Source organism: Sminthopsis crassicaudata, chromosome 5 (assembly GCF_048593235.1).
Source record: "Sminthopsis crassicaudata isolate SCR6 chromosome 5, ASM4859323v1, whole genome shotgun sequence".
In the NCBI taxonomy this organism is placed as follows: Eukaryota; Metazoa; Chordata; class Mammalia; order Dasyuromorphia; family Dasyuridae; genus Sminthopsis; species Sminthopsis crassicaudata.
Window position 1 is genome coordinate 24,194,276 of NC_133621.1, and position 21,656 is coordinate 24,215,931.

The following is a 21,656-nucleotide window of genomic DNA, read 5'->3' on the forward strand; positions in this document are numbered from 1 at the left end:
CCCAGCTAAGTTTAGCATCTTTTTCCATGGAAGAAGATGGTCATTCAATGAAACAGAGGAATTCTATATGTTTCTAAGAAAAAAACCAGACTTAAACAAAAAATTTGATCTACATCCACAAGACTGAAGAGAAACAGAAAAAGGTACACAGAACCCTTGAGAACTGTAACTTTGTTGTGGGTATATAAAAAATACTCAAGGATAATTTGATTTTACTGATATAAAAGAAAAAAAGGGGGGTGTGGTAAAGGGAAGGAGGTCGGTTCAGAAAAAGGGGAAGGAGTGATAAAAAGAGGGAAACTACATCCCAGGAAGAGACATAGAAAATACACCATATCTGAGGGAACTTAGTGAGGGGGAGAATCATTGTGTGAATCTTACTCTCATCAGAAGAGGCTCAAAGAGTAAATAATTAACATATTTGTTCTTCAGAGAATTTTCTCTCACCTCATTAAAAGGGGGGAGAGGAAAAGGGGAAAGGAAAAGGAGAATAAGTGAAGGGACTTGGAGGGAGGGGGGAGGGATCCTAAAAAAAAAAAAAAAAAAAAGAGGGAGGGTTGCGCGTCACAAGGGGGGTCTGTAAATTAAATATCGGGGAGGGGGATCAGGGGGGTCAAGGGAAAAAAGTATAATCTGGGGATAATACGATGGCAGGAAATACAGAATTAGTAATTTTAACTGTAAATGTAAATGGGATGAACGATCCCATCAAACGGAGACGGATAACAGATTGGATCAAAAAGCAGAACCCTACAATATGTTGTCTACAGGAAACACACTTAAAGCAGGGAGATACATACAGAGTAAAGGTAAAAGGTTGGAACAGAGCTTATTATGCTTCAGGTAAAGCCAAAAAAGCAGGGGTAGCTATCCTTATCTCAGATCAAGCAAAAGCAGAAGTAGATCTCGTTAAAAAAGATAAGGAAGGAAACTATATCCTGCTGAAAGGTAGCATAAATAATGAAGCCATATCAATACTAAACATATATGCACCAAGTGGTATAGCATCTAACTTTCTAAAGGAAAAGTTAAGAGAACTGCAAGAAGAAATAGACAGTAAAACTATAATAGTGGGAGATCTCAACCTTGCACTCTCAGATTTAGACAAATCAAACCACAAAACAAACAAGAAAGAAATTAAAAAAGTAAATAGAACATTAGAAAAACTAGGTATGATAGACCTTTGGAGAAAACTGAATGGCAATAGGAAGGAATATACTTTCTTCTCAGCAGTTCATGGATCCTATACAAAAATTGACCATATATTAGGACATAAAGATCTCAAAATTAAATGTAGGAAGGCAGAAATAATAAATGCCTTCTTCTCAGATCACAATGCAATAAAAGCTACATTCAGTAAAAAGTTAGGGGTAAATAGACCAAAAAGTAATTGGAAACTGAATAATCTCATCTTAAAGAATGACTGGGTGAAAGAGCAAATTATAGAAACAATTAACAATTTCACCCAAGATAATGATAATGATGAGACATCATATCAAAATCTTTGGGATGCAGCTAAAGCAGTAATAAGGCGAAATTTTATATCTTTAGAGGCTTATTTGAAGAAAATTGAGAAAGAGAAGATTAACGAATTGGGCTTACAACTTAAAAGGCTAGAAAAAGACCAAATTATAAACCCCCAACCAAAAATTAAACTCGAAATACAAAAATTAAAAGGAGAAATCAATAAAATTGAAAGTAAAAAAACTATTGAATTAATAAATAAAACCAAGAGTTGGTTTTATGAAAAAGCCAATAAAATAGATAAACCTTTGGTAAATTTGATCAAAAAAAAGAAAGAGGAAAATCAAATTGATAGTCTTACAAATGAAAAGGGGGATCTTTCCACCAATGAAGAGGAAATTAGAGAAATAATAAGGAGTTACTTTGCCCAACTTTATGCCAATAAATTTGATAACTTAAGTGAAATGGATGACTTTCTCCAAAAATATAGGCTCCCTAGATTAACAGAGGAGGAGATAAATTGCTTAAATAGTCCCATTTCAGAAAAAGAAATAGAACAAGCTATTAATCAACTCCCCAGGAAAAAATCCCCAGGGCCAGATGGATTCACATGTGAATTCTACCAAACATTTAAAGAACAATTAGCCCCAATGTTATATAAATTATTTGAAAAAATAGGGGATGAAGGAGTCCTACCAAACTCCTTTTATGACACAGACATGGTACTGATACCTAAACCTGGTAGATCGAAAACTGAGAAAGAAAATTATAGACCAATCTCCTTAATGAATATTGATGCTAAAATCTTAAATAAGATATTAGCAAAAAGACTTCAGAAAATCATCTCCAAGATAATACACTATGATCAAGTAGGATTTATTCCAGGAATGCAGGGCTGGTTTAATATTAGGAAAACTATTAATATAATTGACCATATTAATAATCAAATTAATAAGAACCATATGATCATCTCAATAGATGCAGAAAAAGCATTTGACAAAATCCAACATCCATTCCTACTAAAAACTCTTGAGAGTATAGGAATAAATGGATTATTCCTTAGAATAATCAGGAGTATATATTTAAGACCGTCAGTAAGCATAATATGCAATAGAAATAAACTGCAACCTTTCCCAGTAAGATCAGGAGTGAAACAAGGTTGCCCACTATCACCATTACTATTCAATATAGTACTAGAAACGCTAGCCTCGGCAATAAGAGCCGAGAAAGAGATTCAAGGAATTAGAGTAGGAAATGAGGAAATCAAACTATCACTTTTTGCAGATGACATGATGGTATACTTAGAGAACCCCAAAGGCTCTGCTAAAAAGCTACTAGAAATAATTCAAAATTTCAGCAAAGTGGCAGGATACAAAATAAATCCACATAAATCCTCGGCATTTTTATATATCACTAACAAAATGCAACAGCAAGAGATACAAAGAGAAATTCCATTCCAAACAAATGTTGAGAGTATAAAATATTTGGGAATCCATCTACCAAAGAAAAGTCAGGAATTATATGAGAAAAATTACAAAACACTTGCCACAAAAATAAAGTCAGATTTAAATAATTGGAAAGACATTCAGTGCTCTTGGATAGGCCGAGCGAATATAATAAAGATGACAATACTCCCCAAACTAATCTATTTATTTAGTGCTATACCAATCAGACTCCCAAGAAACTATTTTAATGACCTAGAAAAAATAACAACAAAATTCATATGGAAGAATAAAAGGTCAAGAATTGCAAGGGAACTAATGAAAAAAAACTCAGAGGAAGGTGGTCTAAGTGTACCTGATCTAAAGCTATATTATATAGCAGCAGTCACCAAAACCATTTGGTATTGGCTACGAAATAGACCGGTAGATCAGTGGAACAGATTAGATACAAAGGACAAAAAAGGGTACATCTATAGCAATCTAATCTTTGACAAACCCAAAGATTCCAACATTAGGGATAAAAATTCATTATTCGGAAAAAACTGTTGGGAAAACTGGAAATTAGTATGGCAGAAATTAGATATGGATCCACACTTAACACCATATACCAAGATAAGATCAAAATGGGTCCATGATTTAGGCATAAAGAGGGAGATAATAAATAGATTAGAGGAACAGAGGATAATCTACCTCTCAGACTTGTGGAGGAGGAAGGAATTTATGACCAGAGGAGAACTAGAGATCATTATTGATCACAAAATAGAAGATTTTGATTACATCAAACTAAAAAGTTTCTGTACAAATAATACTAATGCAAACAAGATTAGAAGGGAAGTAACAAATTGGGAAAATATTTTTAAAAACAAAGGTTCTGACAAAGGTCTCATTTCCAAAATATATAGAGAACTGACCCAAATTTATAAGAAACCGAACCATTCTCCAATTGATAAATGGTCAAAGGATATGAACAGACAATTCTCAGAGGAAGAAATTGAAACTATATCCACTCACATGAAAGAGTGTTCCAAATCACTACTGATCAGAGAAATGCAAATTAAGACCACTCTGAGATACCACTACACACCTGTCAGATTGGCTAAGATGACAGGAACAAATAATGACAAATGTTGGAGGGGATGTGGGGAAACTGGGACACTAATACATTGCTGGTGGAGTTGTGAAAGAATCCAGCCATTCTGGAGAGCAATCTGGAATTATGCCCAAAAAGTTATCAAACTGTGCATACCCTTTGACCCAGCAGCGCTACTACTGGGATTATATCCCAAAGAAATACTAAAGAGCGGAAAGAGACATATATGTGCCAAAATGTTTGTGGCAGCTCTTTTTGTTGTAGCTAGAAACTGGAGGATGAATGGATGTCCATCAGTTGGAGAATGGTTGGGTAAATTGTGGTATATGAAGGTTATGGAATATTATTGCTCGGTAAGAAATGACCAGCAGGAGGAATATAGAGAGGCCTGGAGAGACTTAAATCAACTGATGCTGAGTGAAATGAGCAGAACCAGAAGATCACTGTACACTTCAACAACAATACTGTATGAGGATGTATTCTGATGGAAGTGGAAATCTTCAACATAAAGAAGATCCAACTCACTTCCAGTTGATCAATGATGGACAGAGGTAGCTGCACCCAGAGAAGAAACACTGGGAGGGGAATGAAAATTGTTAGCACTAATATCTGTCTGCCCAGGTTGCATGTACCTTCGGATTCTAATGTTTATTGTGCAACAAGAAAGTGATATTCGCACACATGTATTGTACCTAGACTATATTGTAACACATGTAAAATGTATGGTATTGCCTGTCGTCGGGGGGAGGGAATAGAGGGAGGGGGGGTAAATTGGAAAAATGAATACAAGGGATAATATTATAAAATATATATATATATATATATATAATAAAAAAAAAAAAAAAAAAAAAAAAGAAGTTCCTTGCATAAACAGATGATTTTCATTATAATCATTATGATTTTTCATTATATTAAACAACTTTCTCCAAACAAGACCAATGTTGCCAAGATAAGAAGGACAGCAGAAAACTGGGGGAAATTTTTACATGCAACGAATGTGATAAAGCCTTATTTCCACAAAAAAAGAAAAAATTGGCTCTTATGCTTTCAAAGGATAATTAATCTGAGCTAATGCATCGTGTCAGTCTGGACTGCTGAGTGTAAATTCTAAGCTCTACATTGAACGCCAAAATGTAGTGTTCTGGTTGGTTTTTTGGCAATTTTTGGACCAGCCTTCCTTTCAGCAGAATAATCAAGAGGAGAATAGACAGAGACAAAATCCAGTCTTTTATTGCCCCCTTCACAATCCTGTGTCCTTGCCTGGGACCTGGGCTTGCTTTCTGGAAGTGCTCCAGAATGTGTCTCAGTTCCTTTGGGGGAGGCAAGAGGAAAACCACCATTGTCTCTGTCTTGATATCTCCCTGAGGCTGGGAGCTTGTTCTCCAGCCTCAGTCCTCTGTCTTCCTTAGCCTTTTCAAGTCCCCTCTAGGTCTGAACATGCCCTCTTAAATACATCTACTATTGCAAAGAAATCATTCCAGTATACTGGAGTTACCAATCATTATATGACTAGGGGACCATAATTTGTTGTAAGGTTAAATCAATCATACTGAAGTAGGGAACAATCAATCATGATGGCAAACTAAGTAGGCATTACCTCATCAATTCCACTGAGTTAGCACCTTGTAAAAATCCTTGCTTATTGTACAGAGTTCTGCCTCCTTACAGGGTCAGGAAAAGGGAAAGGAATGAATCTGCCTATGGATCCAAGGTTATCCAAGATAATCCCACTTTAGGTATTTTAAGAAAGTTATACACCCCAGTAGTTGAACAAGACAGCGATGTTAAATAATTTGCTGAATGGATTTTGAAGTAATTATTTTCTGAGAATTTGCATGTAACTAGAAATCCAACACACTTCTCCTAGAAGTTCCTTACATAAATGGATAATTGTCATTTTATTAAGTTAAACAATTTTATCCAAGGAACACCAATTCTGGCAAGATAAGAAGGATAGCAGAAAACTGGGGAAAATTTTTACATGCAATGAATCTGGTAAAGGCCTTCTTTCTACAAAGATGTAGCCCCATAAACAGTGGAATGCTTTTTCAAATCTTTGATTATTTCCAGATCCAAAGGCGGGTATCTTCTCCTTTCTTGACCTGAAGAGTCAAACTCTTGAAGAAAAGGTGTCCATTTATTTTTAAATCAGATTTATCCTGCCCTTCCTCTTTAGCTTTAACTAGAGACTATTGTAATAATTTCATAGAGCTGTTGCATGGGTGGTGCTGATGGTGTAACTGCCCCTCCTTCTCCTCCCACTTCCTCTTCCCATGAAGGGCCAATGGAGGGAGGAGGGTCATGAGATGGGGGATTCCCTAATGACTTCAGCTGTGAAGAATCACAATAGTTAATTTCATCAGCCTTGTACTTAACTCCTTTCTTGTCTACTTCTCCATGCTTTTCAAGTGTTTTGTCAGTAACCTCTTCCTCCTGTTCTTTCTTTTTCCTTATTGTAATGCCTATATAATTCCTTAAAGCCAATTGTATATGTATAAAAGGTTGCTTTAGAAATTGAATCAGGACCTTTATCATTGCAATATTCAATGAATTGCTCTCCAAGAGTTTCCACTTGTCTGGTTTTAATTATCCTTCCTTCTAGAATCAAGGAGGTGTGTATTTCAATGTTTCAGAGAGTTCAATGAATCCCTTCCAAGTTACCATCAGACTATGCTTTCTAAACATTTTCTTTGAGGTGGAGAAGTCTGCTTTCTAAACATTTGTACCATTTCATCTGAAACACTATTTTAGCCCTTCACAGTTCCCTTCTTATCTATTTTTGTACTCACCCTGATATCTGGGTCACAGGGACTTTTCCACTGAACTCAGGATCCGGTCAGACTGGACAGCTGAGTATAAATCCTTAGCTCCACATTCATCGCCCAAATGTAGTGTTCTGGTTAGTTTTGTGGAGGTTTTTGGACCAGCCTTCTTTTCAGCAGAATAATTACCAGGAGAATAGCCAGAGACAAAGTTCAAAAACTTTATTGCCTCCTTCACAGTCTTGTGTTCTTGGAGAGGCTTATATGAACTGATGCTGAGTGAAATGACCAGAACCAGGAGATCATCATACACTTCAACAACAATACTGTATGAGGACGGATTCTGATGGAAGTGGATATCTTCGAAAAAGAAAAGATCTAATTCAGTTCCAGTTGAGTAATGATAGACAGAATCAGCTACACTCAGAGAGGGAACACGGGGAAATGAGTGTAAACATTTTTGTCTTTCTTCCCAGGTCATTTTTACCTTCTGAAGGCAATTCTTCCTGTGCAACAAGAAATTCGATTCTACACACATATGTATCTAGTATATATTCTAACACATTTAACATGTAAGGGACTGCCTGTCATGTAAGGGAGGGGGAGGAGGTAAGGAGGAAAATCAGAACAGAAGTGAGTACAAGGGATAATGTTGCAAAAAATTACCCGGGCATATGTACTCTCAAAAAAAATTATAATTATAAAATTAATCAAAAAAAGATTTGTATTTTCTAAGAAATTGACTAGCTGATCAGTAGGATGGGGATGTTCTCAAGGGGGATGTCCTTCATGGGATAGTTGAGCTAGATGACTTCAGGGGCCTTCAATCTCGAATTCTCTGCTTCTCAATAAGGAGAGTTCAAGGGGAAAATGAAGATGAGTCTCCATAACTGCTGGGGAGTGACTGAGTGTGGAAGGGGAAAGGAAAGGAGCCATTTTCTCTGCAGAGAGTCTCTGAAAAATAAGATTTGAAAATCCATTGATAAAAATCTCCAGAATTGTTTGACATTCCCACTTAAAGACAGATCTCTTTGGTGAAACTTGTCCATTGAAAGGAGGCAGACAGAGGTGTGAACTCAGGGCACTCAAGCCTGCCCCCATCAAGAAGAGTTACCAGGTTGCTCTGCAGGATGGCAGGCCAGGGGAATTAACACCTTTGCTCAGAGGGCCTAAGGGGTGGGGCTACCTCCTATAAAAGGAGAACATCCTTGTGCTCAGAAGCACTGCTTTTTTTGAAGGCAAGTCTCATCGTCAGGCTGCTGCAGACTAGAAGCAATTGGAAAGAAAAGAATGGCTGCCCCTGGGAAACCTCTGAAGGAGCTGCAGAGTGAGATAACCTGTAGCATCTGCAGGTGCTACTTCTGTGAGCCTGTCACCATCGGATGTGGGCACAGTTTTTGTCAAGCTTGTCTCTCCTCCAGCTGGAGAGGTGAAGCTTCAGCTTTCTCCTGTCCCGAATGCCGGGGAGTTTCCCAGGACGGGGAGATCCCCTTAGTGAACAGGCGCCTAGCACAATTGACTGAGCTGGGCAAAGAAATCAGCTTCAAGCTTATGCAGAGCACTCAAGCACAGAGCCAGTGTGTCCCTCACCAGAAACCCTTCAAGCTATTCTGTGAAGAGGACCAGACAGCACTGTGTGTGACATGTGGTGAAAGCCCAGAGCATGGGGCTCACAAGATCTCCCCAGTACAAGAGGCTGCTCACAAATACAGGAGGGAGCTCCAGCACATTCGGAGTCTTTTGGGGAATCATCTGGAGGAAGATGAGCAACTTCTTGCCCAGGAGGAGAAACCCGCTGTTGACTGGAGCAATTTGTTTTCAAGGGAATACTCCAAAATATACACTCTACTTTTGGATGAGGAGAAGTCCCTAGGAGTCCCTGAAAGGATAAGGCAAGAGCACAAGGCCAACCAGGACAGACTATCCCAGCACCTGCAAACCCTTCAGGAATTCATGCTAGAGCTGCAGGCTCTAGCTCACCAACCCAATGTGGATCTGCTCCAGGATTCCAAGCACCTACTGAGAAGTGTCGATGCTGTTTTGTCTCAAAGGGCCAAAGCTGTCACCCCAGAACTGATAGAACATCCCATCCCTGGCCTGATGGAGATTCTCAAGAGATTGCAAGTGGAACTCACCCTGGACCCCACATCAGCTGATTCCTGTGTTTCCGTTTCTGGGGATCGCAAGAGTGCCAAGGCTGCAGAGGACTGGCCAGAGGAGACTAAGCCTCCTGAGGACCTTCCTCTTCATTATGTCTCTGCTGAGCAGGCCTTCAGCTCAGGCAGTCTGTACTGGGAGGTGGATGTGGCTCAACTACCTCAGTGGGTCCTGGGGATCTACACCCCCTCCCTGAGGAGTAGGAGGAGGAGGGGGAAGAAAGTGACCTGTACATCTCTGTTCCTGCTTCAGTGTGTCAAGAAGGAAGAAGATTACTATTTACGAACCTATCCTGGGCCATTGAACCATCGAGTGAAAAGCCCTTTCCCTCGCATTGGGGTGTACCTGCAATATTCCTCTGGCACTCTGGGCTTTTACAACGTTCTCCAGCGTTCCCTTATTTATAAATTCTATTCTATTCCCTTCACAGCCCCTGTCAAGCCCATCTTTTGCCCTGGCCCCCCACTTCCAGGGACAAAGCCTGGTCCCATGACTCTCTGTCCAGTGGACTCCCATCTTTGTTCCTGCTGCCATTCATCTCAATAAACATTCTATAAGCAGGACTTCTCAACCCACCACTCTGCTCCCTGACCTTTCCCTGCAAAAGAATAAACATCACCTGTACTTCATGAAGAAAGGACTTCCTGGTCAGTAAAAGGACAATAGTCTTCCACCCAGTAAGCTGAAGGACATCATTCCACAGTGTTCTGGCCTCTTGTCCTCCATGGATCTGTCTGTTTATGAGTTTTCACAGTCACTTGATTCTGTTGGAGGAGGTATGAAAACCTCACAAGAAGGGTATGGATTGCATATATTTCTGTTTTGTTTTGTTCCTAGGATTTAGCAAAACCTTTTTTCAAATCCTGTTCCCCTTGAATTACAATAAACAATTCTTAACAATAAAGATGAAATAAATGCTAACATTTACTTTTCTCCTGTGTATTTTTTGTTTTTATTCACTCTATCCCGTTGTGCCCAACTGATTCCCCATTTGAAGTCTGCTTGGAAAAGAGAGTGTAATGCTTTCCTGCTGACCATTTCCTTCTCCAATTCTTTGTAGAAATAGGGTATTTATCAGAATCTTTGCATGCATCTCATGACCATTCCCCCTCAATTGGTACTTCATGGGTAAAGGAAATAGGAAGAGAAGGAAGGTCAGTTACACCATCAGCACCACCCATGCAACAGCTTTGTCTACCTCTATGAAATTATTACCAAACTCTCTAGTTAAAGCTAAAGAGGAAGGGCAGGATATATCTGATTTAAAAATTAATGAACACCATGGTATTCAAGAGTTTGACTCTTCACGTCAAGGAAAGAGAAGATACACGCCTTTGGATCTGGAAATAATCAAAGATTTGAAAAAGCATTGAACTGTTTATGGGGCTAAATCATCGTATGTAAAATGGATTTTAGAGAATTTGGCACTAGTGATTTGAAATCTTCAACAATGACAAGTTGAAAATCTTGGCAAAATTGATTGTGGCTTTCAGAATATAGTGAACTTTGTAGAAAACAAGCTACTAAACTACTAAAGAAGGGAAAGGGACCTGTATGTGCCAGAATGTTTGTGGCAGCCCTTTTCATAGTGGCTAGAAGCTGGAAGATGAATGGATGTCCATCAGTTGGAGAATGGTTGGGTAAACTATGGTATATGAATGTTATGGAATATTATTGTTCTGTAAGAAATGACCAACAGGAGAAATACAGAGAGGCTTGGAGAGACTGACATCAACTGATGCTGAGTGAAACGAGCAGAACCAGAAGATCATTATACACTTCAACAATGATACTGTACAAGCATGTATGCTGATGGAAGTGGATATCTTCAACATAGAGAAGAGCTAATCCAATTCCAATTGATTAATGATGGACAGAACCAGCTACATCCAGAAAAGGAACACTGGGAAATGAGTGTAAACTGTTATTTTTACCTTCTGAATCCAATTCTTCCTGTGCAACAAAAAATTCGGTTCTACACACATATATTGTATCTAGAATATACTGTAATATATTTAACATATATAAGACTGCTTGCCATCTGGGGGAGGGGGTTGGGGGAGGAAGGGAAAAAATCTGAATAGAAGTAAGTGCAAGGGATAATGTTGTAAAAAATTACCCATGCATATGTACTGTCAAAAATGTTATAATTATAAAATAAAATAAAAATTTAAAAAAAAAAAGAAAGCATGAGTCAATTTTTTAGAGAAATAAGGTCTTTATCAGATTCGTTGCATGTAAAAATTTCCCCCAGTTTTCTGCTGTCCTTCTTATCTTGGCAACATTGATCTTGTTTGGAATAAGTTTTTTAATATAATGAAATATAATGAATATAATGACAATCATCTAGTTATGCAAGTAACTTCTAAGAGAAATTTGTTAGATTTTTAGTTAACTGTAAATTCACTGAAAATAATTAGTTCAAAATCCATTCAGCAAATTCTTTAACATCACAGTTTTGTTTAACTACTGTGGTCTATTTCTTTCTTAAAATACCTAAAGTAGGATTTTCTATATGTGTAATTTTCCTTTTTCTATTTTTTTGAAATTTATGCCCTCTGCACAGTCCTGGATATATGAAACCCACTTTCTCTGAATTCATCTGCATGTGACAAGAAAGCATGCCATGAAAATACCTATTTTAATTCTTCTTTTAGACATGAACCTTCTGATAAAAAGTAATGGGTTTAAGTAATCTAAGAGAAAAAGACTGTGGGGAGTGACTACAATTCATATAGTTTCTCAAATTTCAATTGTGAAATTGAATTGTATTTCTGCTAATGAGGAACAATGTCTGTTTGTCCTATGTGTCTGTGCCATCATCATGTTTCCTTAAAAGTAACTTCTTTCCTGTGCTCAGACCAAGCCATAGAAAATTGGTTTATTAATGCAAGCACAAAAGGGCCTATTCTGACATTGGCTTTCCTACTCCCCCAGTATTCCAACTTATGGATTTTTGAATAAACTCCCATCCCAGGTGGAGGTCTCCAGAAACGCTTCTTTTTATTGTATCCAAACAGTACGCTAAGTTATGATCTCAAACCTCAAGAGTATATTTTCCCGCTGGTGTCATATTCCCCCGATTAAGATTGTTTGTACCCCTGACACCGAGAAAATTCCTCAGTAGCAAGAGCCAGGTCAGCACAAGAACAGTAGAGGGCTTTACTAAAGGAGATCCCCTTTTGGCCTTTCCAACTCTCTACAGAGAGGTTAGCTTTCATGTCCCCCTCACTGTGGCTAAGGAACTTAAAATTCATTGATTATCTCCACTCTGTCTGACAGAATCTATCTTCAAAGATACTGGGGGAAATAATATTCTCTTTAAACCCATTTCCCATGAATAAGAACTCTGCTCTTCCCATTTCTCTCTCAAGCTTCCCCTGCCCTACCCTGTGGACTCCTGTCAGTGAAGGATGGAAAAGTTTTTGTAAGTGTTGGAAAAAACCTGATCATCACATGTTACCCTTTTTACCCAATGGCAAATACTTTATGAACACATTGACAAATGGATCCTTGGCCCCCCAAACAATCCCTTTATTGCTACAAATAATACTGTTCCTAAGCTATATTAGGGGAAGATTTGTTTTCTCCTAGGTTTATGACCTTCAAATGACCAGCTCTATATTATTAACCAGCTTCACTAATCTTTCTCAGAATTCACTGGATAACTTACTTCCATTACCTCCTAGCCCATTCCTGCAAATCAGGGTCTAAATCCATTACTGGCAGGAAGTAGTTTCAGAATATGAGATCATGACTACATATCCCAAAGGACCCTGGGCCCCACTTCATTGGAGGGACACTGATTATTGGAGTCAACAGACACTAACAAAATAACACCCAGTGTCTGAAGGGTCTCCTAGTAATGTGCATACTAAATTTGTGCTCATCCCTGCTACCGTGCCCTAATATCTTAGGTTGTATCCGTATGATATCATCAAACTTTGGATTTGGTTCATCTATGTAATACTCCACCATCAAAATTAATTGTAGTCCACTCTTAGTTTCTGTCCATAATTTAACACGTGTCCCATGATTTTAATGTTGCTCTGATAGACCCCCTTTTGTCTAGGAATTCCCAAACTATTTTTCCAAAGATTTCTTTTACAAATTAAGAGGGGAAATGATGAGGTCCTCAATGATGTATTGGACAAAGATAAACAAGAATTGTTCCCTGAGGGAAGCAAGGAGTAGCCAATGATAGGGATCCATTTAGTTCCATAGTCTCAGCTTTTAGGGAAGTGAGCTGTAGAGGGCTGTAACTCTGAAAAGCTATACTCAAGATACTGTCAGCAGGGTGCTTATACTTAACCACCTACTCAGTGTGATTAGTGAGAAACTGATTCTCTAGTTAAACATATACTTATTGTGATATAGTGATAAAATGGCTTTCCTAATGGCTAATGCATGTTCCATTTGCTATAGGGATGTAATGGTCCTGATGTATTTGAGGGCTGACACACACAGACCCAGAGAAGATTCGGGACTCCATCTTTGACCAGCCTTATGGTGACTCTTATGACTTCATCACTGTTCCACCCAAGGATCAAAGCCAGTCCTAAGACCTTCTAGAGAGCTAGCCTTATAATTTCATTTTTTTTGCCCAAGTGGGGCACTGAAAAAAAAGCACACCACATTTTCTGGCTCTGGACACAGGAACCTACACTCAGCAGTTTGACTGATGGGTTTGGTGAGTTCACTGGAGAAATCCCTGTGACACAGAAATAGCATAAATACAAAAATACACAATAGGAAATTTGGAAAGGGCTAGTATTTCAGATAAAATGGTAAAAATTCTAAAACAATTCTCCTACCCCACCCTGAGGGGAGCTTGTAGCATGCATAATTACTTTAATAATGAAGCAAAGTTTGTTGGTAACTTGAAGGTGATCATTGAACTCTTAAAGAATTTGCTGAATGGATTTTGAAGGAATTACTTTCAGTGAAATTATAGTTAACTACAAATCTAACAAATTTCTCTTAGAAGTTCCTTGCATAACCAGATGATTGTCATTATATTCATTTTGATATTTCATTATATTAAACAACTTTCTCCAAACAAGATCAATGTTGCCAAGATAAGAAGGACAGCAGAAAACTGGGGGAAATTTTTACATGCAACGAATCTGATAAAGACCTTATTTCTACAAAAAAATTGACTCTTATGCTTTCAAAGGATAATTAATCTGAGCTAAAGCATCTGCAAATTGACTTTTACCTGCTAGTTGCTCAAAGGTGATTTGTCTATTAACTCCAGTTTGTTTATTGCCTTGGGCTTGTATTCTACATAGTTCACTATATTCATAAAGCCACAATCAGTTTTGCCCAGATTTTATACTTGTCCTTGTTATAGATTTCAAATCACTAGTGCCAAATTTTCTAACATCTATTTTTCATATGATGATGTAGCCCCATAAACAGTGAAATGCTTTTTCAAATCTTTGATTATTTCCAGATCCAAAGGCGTGTATCTTTTCCTTTCTTGACCTGAAGAGTCAAACTCTCAAATAACATGGTGTTCATTAATTTTTAAATCAGATATATCCTGCCCTTCCTCTTTAGCTTTAACTAGAGAGTTTGGTAATAATTTCATAGAGGTAGACAAAGCTGTTGCATGGGTGGTGCTGATGGTGTAACTGACCCTCATTCTCTTCCTATTTCCTCAACCCATGAAGTACCAATTGAGGGGGAATGCTCATGAGATGCATGCAAAGATTCTGATAAATACCCTATTTCTACAAAGAATTGGAGAAGGTATAGCACTAAATAAATAGATTAGTTTGGGGAGTATTGTCATTTTTATTATATTCGCTCGGCCTATCCAAGAGCACTGAATGTCTTTCCAATTGTTTAAATCTGACTTTATTTTTGTGGCAAGTGTTTTGTAATTTTGCTCATATAATTCCTGACTCTCCTTTGGTAGATATATTCCCAAATATTTTATACTATCGACTGTTATTTTGAATGGAATTTCTCTTTGTATCTCTTGCTGTTGGATTGTATTGGTAATGTATAAAAATCCTGAGGATTTATGTGGATTTATTTTTTATCCTGCGACTTTGCTAAAATTCTGAATTATTTCTAATATCTTTTTAGCAGAGTCTTTGGGGTTCTCTAAGTATACCATCATGTCATCTGCGTAAAGTGACAATTTGATTTCTTCCTTTCCCACTCTAATTCCTTGGATCTCTTTCTCGGCTCTTATTGCCAAGGCTAGAGTTTCTAGTACTATATTGAATAGTAATGGTGATAGTGGGCAACCTTGTTTCACTCCTGATCTTACAGGGAAAGGTTCTAGTTTATCACCATTACATATGATGTTTACTGAAGGTTTTAAATATATGCTCCTTATTATTTTAAGGAATAGTCCATTTATTCCTATACTCTCAAGCGTTTTTAGTAGGAATGGATGTTGGATTTTATCAAATGCTTTTTCTGCATCGATTGAGATGATCATATGGTTTTTATTAATTTGATTATTAATATGGTCAATTATACTAATAGTTTTCCTAATATTAAACCAGCCCTGCATTCCTGGTATAAATCCCACTTGGTCATAGTGTATTATTCTGGGGATGATTTTTTGAAGTCTATTTGCTAATATCTTATTTAAGATTTTAGCATCAATATTCATTAAGGAAATTGGACTATAGTTTTCTTTCTCAGTTTTCGATCTACCTGGTTTAGGTATCAGGACCATGTCTGTGTCATAGAAGGAATTTGGTAGGACTCCTTCAATCCCTATTTTTTCAAATAGTTTACATAGCATTGGAGTTAGTTGTTCTTTAAATGTTTGGTAGAATTCACCTGTAAATCCATCTGGTCCTGGGGACTTTTTCTTAGGAAGTTCGTTAATAGCTTGGTCTATTTCTTTTTCTGAGATGGGACTATTTAGACTACTTACTTCTTCCTCTGTTAATCTGGGCAAGCTATATTTTTGAAGGTATTCTTCCATTTCATTTAAGTTATCGAATTGATTGGCATAAAGTTGAGCAAAGTAGCTCCTAACTATTGTTCTAATTTCCTCTTCATTAGTGGTGAGTTCACCCTTTTCATTTTCAAGACTATCAATTTGCTTTTTCTCTTTCCTTTTTTTAATCAGGGTTACTAAGGGTTTGTCTATTTTGTTGGTTTTTTCATAAAACCAACTCTTAGTTTTATTAATTAATTCAATAGTTTTTTTTACTTTCAATTTTATTAATCTCACCTTTTATTTTTTGAATTTCAAGTTTTGCGTTTGTCTGGGGGTTTTTAATTTGTTCCTTTTCTAGCAATTTTAGTTGTAAGCCCAATTCGTTGGCCCTCTCTTTCTCTATTTTATGCAAATAGGCCTGTAGAGATATAAAACTTCCCCTTATTACTGCTTTGGCTGTATCCCACACATTTTGGTATGATGTCTCATTATTGTCATTTTCTTGAGTGAAGTTATTAATTATGTCTATGATTTGCTGTTTTACCCAATCATTCTTTAGTATAAGATTATTTAGTTTCCAATTATTTTTTGGTCTATTTTCCCCTGGCTTTTTATTAAATGTTATTTTGATTGCATTATGGTCTGAAAAGGATGCATTTACTATTTCTGCCTTACTGCATTTGATTTTGAGGTTTTTATGCCCTAGAATATGATCAATTTTTGTATAGGTTCCATGAACTGCTGAGAAGAAAGTATATTCCTTTCTGTCTCCATTTAGCTTTCTCCAAAGATCTATCATATCAAGCTTTTCTAGTATTCTATTTACCTCTTTGACTTCTTTCTTATTTATTTTGTGGTTTGATTTATCTGATTCTGAGAGTGTAAGGTTGAAATCTCCCGCTATTATAGTTTTGCTATCTATTTCCTCTTGCAGCTCTCTTAATTTCTCTTTTAAGAATTTAGATGCTGCACCACTTGGTGCATACATGTTTAATATTGATACTGCTTCACTATTGATGCTTCCCTTTAGCAGGATATAATGCCCTTCCTTATCTCTTTTAATTAGATCAATTTTTGTTTTTGCTTGATCTGAGATGAGGATGGCTACTCCTGCTTTTTTGATTTTGCCTGAAGCATAATAGATTCTGCTCCACCCTCTTACTTTTAGTTTGAATGTCTCATCCTGTTTCAGGTGTGTTTCCTGTAAACAACATATAGTAGGATTCTGACTTTTAATCCAGTCTGCTAAGTGCTTCCTCTTTATGAGGCAGTTTGCCTCATTCACATTTATGGTTAGAAGGACTAATTCTATATTGCTTGCCATCCTATTAACCCCTGCTTATGCTTTTCCCCTTTCCTTCCCTTTTCCCCTCCTATCCAGTATTAAACTGGTCAACACCACTTGCTTTTTACAGCCCTCCCTTTTTAGGATCCCTCCCCCACCTTAAAGATCCTCCCCTTATTTTACCCCTTTTCCTTGAAATTACTGTATTCCCTTCCCCTTAGCTTACTCCTTCCCTTTCACTTTTCAATGAAGTGGAAGAAGTTTCACCATAAATCGAATATGTCTATTGATACACGCTATGTTCATCTCCCTCCTTTCTTTCTCTCAGATATAATAGGTTACCTTTGCCTCTTCATGAGATGTAGTACCACTACTTTACACTTTTTTATGATATAATCTCCTTTCCACCTCTAGTTTCTAAGACAAATTGTACATATGTTCTTTACATATTTTTTTGACAGAAGTATAGTTCTCAAGATTTCTTTTTACCTTTTTAGAAATCTCTTGAGTTCTGTATTTGAAGATCAAACCTTTTATGTAGGTCTGGTTTTTTCATCAAAAATAGATGGAATTCATTTATTTCGTTAAATATAGTGAATATAGTGAACTTTGTAGAAAACAAGCTACTAAACTACTAAAGAAGGGAAAGGGACCTGTATTCTGTGCCATTCTGTGCCAGAATGTTTGTGGCAGCCCTTTTCATAGTGGCTAGAAGCTGGAAGATGAATGGATGTCCATCAGTTGGAGAATGGTTGGGTAAACTATGGTATATGAATGTTATGGAATATTATTGTTCTGTAAGAAATGACCAACAGGAGAAATACAGAGAGGCTTGGAGAGACTTACATCAACTGATGCTGAGTGAAACGAGCAGAACCAGAAGATCATTATACACTTCAACAATGATACTGTACGAGCATGTATGCTGATGGAAGTGGATTTCTTCAACATAGAGAAGAGCTAATCCAATTCCAATTGATTAATGATGGACAGAACCAGCTACATCCAGAAAAGGAACACTGGGAAATGAATGTAAACTGTTATTTTTACCTTCTGAATCCAATTCTTCCTGTGCAACAAAAAATTTGGTTCTACACACACATATATTGTATCTAGAATATACTGTAATATATTTAACATATATAAGACTGCTTGCCATCTGGGGGAGGGGGTTGGGGGAGGAAGGGAAAAAATCTGAATAGAAGTAAGTGCAAGGGATAATGATGTAAAAAATTACCCATGCATATGTACTGTAAAAAAAATGTTATAATTATAAAATAAAATAAAAATTAAAAAAAAAAAAGAATTGGAGAAGGAAATGGTCAGCAGGAAAACATTACACTGTCTTTTCCAAGCAGACTTCAAATGGGGAATCAGTTGGGCACAACGGGATAGAGTGAATAAAAACAAAAATACACAGGAGAAAAGTAAATGTTAGCATTTATGTCATCTTTATTGTTAAGAATTGTTTATTGTAATTCAAGGGGAACAGGATTTGAAAACAGGTTTTGCTAAATCCTAGGAACAAAACAAAACAGAAATATATGCAATCCATACCCTTCTTGTGAGGTTTTCATATCAAATCAATTGATTGTGAAAACTCATAAACAGGCAGAACCATGGAGGACAAGAGGCCAGAACACTGTGGAATGATGTCCTTCAGCTTACTGGGTGGAAGACTATTGTCCATTTACTGACTAGGAAGTCCCTCTTCATGAAGTACAGGTGATGTTTATTCTTTTGCAGGGAAAGGTCAGGGAGCAGAGTGGTGGGTTGAGAAGTCCTGCTTATAGAATGTTTATTGAGATGAATGGCAGCAGGAACAAAGATGGGAGTCCACTGGACAGAGAGTCATGGGACCAGGCTTTGTCCCTGGAAGTGGGGGGCCAGGGCAAAAGATGGGCTTGACAGGGGCTGTGAAGGGAATAGAATAGAATTTATAAATAAGGGAACGCTGGAAAACGTTGTAAAAGCCCAGAGTGCCAGAGGAATATTGCAGGTACACCCCAATGCGAGGGAAAGGGCTTTTCACTCGATGGTTCAATGGCCCAGGATAGGTTCGTAAATAGTAATCTTCTTCCTTCTTGACACACTGAAGCAGGAACAGAGATGTACAGGTCACTTTCTTCCCCCTCCGCCTCCTACTCCTCAGGGAGGGGGTGTAGATCCCCAGGACCCACTGAGGTAGTTGAGCCACATCCACCTCCCAGTACAGACTGCCTGAGCTGAAGGCCTGCTCAGCAGAGACATAATGAAGAGGAAAGTCCTCAGGAGGCTTAGTCTCCTCTGGCCAGTCCTCTGCAGCCTTGGCACTCTTGAGATCCCCAGAAACGGAAACACAGGAATCAGCTGATGTGGGGTCCAGGGTGAGTTCCACTTGCAATCTCTTGAGAATCTCCATCAGGCCAGGGATGGGATGTTCTATCAGTTCTGGGGTGACAGCTTTGGCCCTTTGAGACAAAACAGCATCGATACTTCTCAGTAGGTGCTTGGAATCCTGGAGCAGATCCACATTGGGTTGGTGAGCTAGAGCCTGCAGCTCTAGCATGAAGTCCTGAAGGGTTTGCAGGTGCTGGGATAGTCTGTCCTGGTTGGCCTTGTGCTCTTGCCTTATCCTTTCAGGGACTCCTAGGGACTTCACCTCATCCAAAAGTAGAGTGTATATTTTGGAGTATTCCCTTGAAAACAAATTGCTCCAGTCAACAGCGGGTTTCTCCTCCTGGACAAGAAGTTGCTCATCTTCCTCCAGATGATTCCCCAAAAGACTCCGAATGTGCTGGAGCTCCCTCCTGTATTTGTGAGCAGCCTCTTGTACTGGGGAGATCTTGTGAGCCCCATGCTCTGGGCTATCACCACATGTCACACACAGTGCTGTCTGGTCCTCCTCACAGAATAGCTTGAAGAGTTTCTTGTGAGGAACACACTGGCTCTGTGCTTGAGTGCTCTGCATAAGCTTGAAGCTGATTTCTTTGCCCAGCTCAGTCAATTGTGCTAGGCGCCTGTTCACTAAGGGGATCTCCCCGTCCTGGGAAGCTTGTCTGCATTCGGGACAGGAGAAAGCTGAAGCTTCAACTCTCCAGCTGGAGGAGAGACAAGCTTGACAGAAACTGTGCCCACATCCGATGGTGACAGGTTCACACAGGTAGCCCCTGCAGATGCTACAGGTGATCTCACTCTGCAGCTCCTTCAGAGGTTTCCCAGGGGCAGCCATTCTTTTCTTTCCAATTGCTTCTAGTCTGTAGCAGCCAGAAGATGAGACTTGCCTTCAAAAAAAGCAGTGCTTCTGAGCACAAGGATGTTCTCCTTTTATAGGAGGTAGCCCCACCCCTTAGGCCCTCTGAGCAAAGGTGTTAATTGCCCTGGTCTGCCATCCTGCAGAGCAACCTGGTAACTCTTCTTGATGGGGGCAGGCTTGAGTGCCCTGAGTTCACACCTCTGTCTGCCTCCTTTCATTGGACAGGTTTCACCAAAGAGATCTGTCTTTAAGTGGGAATGTCAAACAATTCTGGAGATTTTTGTCAATGGATTTTCAAATCTCATTTTTCAGAGACCCTCTGCAGACAGAAAATGGCTTCTTGCCTTTCCCCTTCCATACTCAGTTGTTCCCCAGCAGTTATAGAGACTCATCTTCCTTTTTCCCATTGAACTCCCCTTATTGAGAGGCAGAGAATTCAAGATTTTGAAGTCCCCTCTAGTCATCTAGCTCAACTACCACATGAAGGACCTCCCCCTTGAGAACATCCCCATCCTACTGATCAGCTAGTCAATTTCTTAGGAAATACCAAATCTTTTTTTGTTAATTTTATAATTATAAACTTTTTTGACAGTACATGTGCATGGGTAATTTTTTACAACATCATCCCTTGCTCTCACTTCTGTTCTGAATTTTCCCCTCCTTCCCTCCACATCCTCCCCCAGATGTCAGGCAGTCCCAAACATGTTGAATATGTTATAGTATATACTAGATATAATATATGTGTGCAGAACGGAATTTCTTGTTGCACTGGAAGAAGTGGATTCAGAAGGTAAAGATAACCTGGGAAAAAAATCAAAAATGCAAACAGTTTACATTCATTTCCCCGTGTTCCTTCTCTGGGTGTAGCTGATTCTGTCTATCATTGATCAACTGGAACTGTATTAGATCTTCTCTATGTTGACTACATCAGAATACATTCTCATACAGTATCATTGTTGAAGTGTATAAAGATCTCCTGGTTCTGCTCATTTCACTCAGCATCAGTTCATCTAAGTCTTTCCAAGCTTTTCTGTATTTATCCTGTCAGTCATTTCTTACAGAAAAATAATATTCTAACCGTAATTTACCCAACCATTCTCCAATTCATGGGCATCCATTCATTTTCCAGTTTCTAACCATTATATAAAGGGTTGTTGTGGGGTTCTTTAAAGCCAATTGTATTATAATGTACATAGGAATGATTACTCAGGCATTGAATCAGGACACATAGTTTAATAATGTTCAATTAGTTGCTCTCCCACTAGTTTCCACATATCTGCCTCTCATTTGTCTTCCTTAGAGAGCCAA

At 38.3% G+C, this 21,656-nt stretch overlaps 2 protein-coding genes across 2 annotated transcripts in view; one reads left to right on the forward strand and one right to left on the reverse strand.

The window, feature by feature from the left end:
* LOC141543193 (tripartite motif-containing protein 43-like) overlaps positions 1-9,847 on the forward strand; it is a 30,225-nt gene extending 20,378 nt beyond the window's left edge. The window contains exon 2 of the mRNA XM_074268119.1: positions 9,057-9,847. Within this exon, the coding sequence (XP_074124220.1) occupies positions 9,057-9,461 (405 nt within the window). The 3' untranslated portion in view covers positions 9,462-9,847. The remainder of the gene's footprint in view (positions 1-9,056) is intronic.
* A 9,064-nt stretch (positions 9,848-18,911) lies between these two features.
* LOC141543778 (tripartite motif-containing protein 43-like) lies at positions 18,912-20,324 on the reverse strand. Its single transcript, XM_074269502.1, has one exon. The coding sequence runs from the start codon at positions 20,322-20,324 to the stop codon at positions 18,912-18,914; it is 1,413 nt and encodes a 470-aa protein (XP_074125603.1).
* Positions 20,325-21,656: the final 1,332 nt, after the last annotated feature.

Bases quoted from the DNA above. Each gene is read 5' to 3' on its own strand.
- LOC141543778 (XM_074269502.1), bottom strand. From the start codon at position 20,324: ATGGCTGCCCCTGGGAAACCTCTGAAGGAGCTGCAGAGTGAGATCACC.